We start from the raw sequence: 2,749 nt of genomic DNA on the forward strand, positions 1-2,749 counted from the left end.
TTTTTTCTGTTGCATGCGAGTGACGCTTAAAAGGTTTGATGGCCTACAAGTGACTCTCTCTTAAATTTTTTTTTGTTTTTTTTTTTTACACCCTCCCCTTGTCTTCCTGATTGTGGCATAATTTTTTTTGTTTCCATCATCTTAGTCGTTTTTTTTTTTTTTGTTTTCCCCACCTTTAACGTTGGTTCCCGCGACGGGGAAGTACACACTCCTGTTGTCCCTACGACTGCTTCCACCACACCTACCGCCTCTGCCACTTGTGCCGCTTCTTCCACTACGACAACTTGTATGTGTCCCCTAGCATCCCCTGTACCCCCGCGTTGACCCCGAGCGCTCCCCCCCCCTCCCCTCATGGCGTGCACTCCCCTGCTGAGCGAAGAGGACCTGTACCGGTTCCGCACGAAGCAGTGCCTGCGGCTTGCCAAGGGGGGGTGCGAATTCGGGCTGGACCGATGCCAGTACAGTCATAGCGCAGAGTGGATCAGGAGGTGCCCGTACTACATTTCCCTTCCGTCCTACCTGAGGTACATCCCTGTGGCATGTCCCTTTTTTACGAAAAAGGGAAAACAAACTGACCAGGATGAAGAAGAAAGAAATACCATTTTCAGAAACTCCCTATTCCTCACAAACAAGGATGGAAGTGTGAACAATAATTTTTACAAATATATAGAAGAGAAAAATCAGAGCAAGTGTCCACTAGGGGTTGAATGTCCATTGGCTCACAGCAAAGAAGAAATCGATTACCACCCTCTTCTGTACAAAACGAAAAGGTGTGAAGATTATATGCAAGCCAAATGTAATAGGTACTACTGTCCTAATTTACATGGCCTAGCGGAACAAAGAAAAATAAAAGAGTACTTTATCCCCTTTTGCAGCAAAATAAATATCCCCCCTTACCCTAACGTTACCGTTGTCAGTAAAATACAATATGGTTCATTTAAAAGACAGAATCAGGGAAGGAGTAGTGGCAAGGAGATTACTTCAACAGAGCAAGGGTGTAACTCTTCTTCATTTTCCTTTAACTGCTCACACGGCAAAAATAATAATCATTCTTATAGGGGTGGAAACAGAATGACAATTGCCAAGGGGAATAGAAGTGTCGACGTGAACTATAACTCGATTAGAATACCCTACCAGGAGAAGAAACTCTCTTTACACGACACTCCAAATAATGAAAAAAGACGCAGCACCTATTTCTATGACCAACATATGAATACCTACCAAAATACCTTAACAAGGAAAAAAAAAAAAAATTCCATTTTCTCCTACCTGAACAACTATGATTATAAGTACACGTTATACATAAACATTTTGAAGAAATTTATGCACCTTTTCAACCTGGACATATCTGATATGGACTCAGGGGTGCACTTACCAGAGCATTTCGCTACTCACTTGGAGGGCTACTTATGGGGGAGCGACGACCAGGTGAAGAAGAACCCCTCTGCAGAGAACGCTACCTCACCCCACATATGGAACGGCACGGTAGGGAGCCTTCCCAAGGAGGACAACCACAACAGCTGCTACCACAACCACAACGCAGTGGAAGAGAAAACGGACAAGAATATTTTCCTGAACAAAAAATACTGCCATATTTTAAATCATATACTTAACAAGAATCTGGAACTCACGAAAAACAAAATAAGAGAAAAGAATCACTCAGCCAAAAGTAGCTACACGGACATAGACTACATGCACAAGACGACCTCCAACGATAGCAGCAACGTCTGCGCATCTTTCACACAATATTTGAATAACCAAATCGTGGCCCCAGAGGAAGACGATAACCAAACATATGAGAGCTTTTTAAATTTGCTCACCCATGTGTTGTGCTTGCTTTACTTTACCACTGACTCCAGGGCGCACTCATCATTCGACCTCTACACGCATGAGCTGGCCAAGCGGGTAACCAATCGGGCAACGAATGGGGCAACGAATGGGGCAACGAATGAAGCGCGTTCGCCGCAAGCTCCACCCCACCTATGCGTAGCTCTGACCTACCTCTACGCAGCTGCACTTCATACCTCTTTCTTTTTCTCCCCTTTGCGCGCAGATTCACTGTGAGAGTAAAAAAATGAGGGACATGAGCATGGAGAAGTACCTGGCCAGTGGCGTCAAGGAGCTGATTTGACTCACCAGGGGATGGTGTGATCAGTGGAAGGATTAGCACGAATGGCAACACGGAACTACGCCACAAATGTACTCGTATATATAGAGAGGAGAACAAAGGGATGGCACTTTTCCCTGTTGGTAAGTTCCCCCACACTCGAACTTCTCCCACGAAGATGTTGACCCAAAAGGGGGGGGGAATTAAGACATTTCTTGTGCATTTTTTTTTTCATGCGTCCCATTCTGTACGCCAATCTATCTTCCCCCCTTCGTTTTCGCTGTGTGCATATGTCTGTCTTCCTCCAATTGCGCAATTCTTTTTGTAGACCCAGTCGGGCTGCACCTCTCTCACCGCGCTCTTTACTTGGTGCTAAGTGTGCGCAAAATTTTTTAATCTAATATATATGTTAATTTTGTCGTCTTGTGTTTTTCCTTTTTTTTTTTTTTTTTTTGTCCGAATGGATTAGTAACCAACTTATCACTTTGCAAATTTTTTAAAATGTGATTAGCTGGACATATTGCTTATTATGCTTGCTCATTCTGTTGCCCTTTTTTTTTTTTTTTTTTTTTTTTTTTTTTTTTTGGGGGTGGGGGTAGTTCATCTGAGCGGCCAGCGAACTTGATGAGTAATTTGCGTCTC

The 2,749-nt window shown here is 43.7% G+C and overlaps 1 protein-coding gene across 1 annotated transcript; it reads left to right on the forward strand.

Annotated features, from left to right (window-relative positions):
• Nucleotides 1-351: 351 nt before the first annotated feature.
• Nucleotides 352-2,131, forward strand: AK88_01243 (uncharacterized protein; the record flags this gene model as incomplete). Its single annotated transcript, XM_012478879.1, has 2 exons — nucleotides 352-1,905; nucleotides 2,054-2,131. 2 exons carry the CDS (start codon nucleotides 352-354, stop codon nucleotides 2,129-2,131), a joined length of 1,632 nt encoding a protein of 543 aa, XP_012334302.1.
• Nucleotides 2,132-2,749: the final 618 nt, after the last annotated feature.

This window comes from Plasmodium fragile, assembly GCF_000956335.1.
Source record: "Plasmodium fragile strain nilgiri unplaced genomic scaffold supercont1.10, whole genome shotgun sequence".
In the NCBI taxonomy this organism is placed as follows: domain Eukaryota; phylum Apicomplexa; class Aconoidasida; order Haemosporida; family Plasmodiidae; genus Plasmodium; species Plasmodium fragile.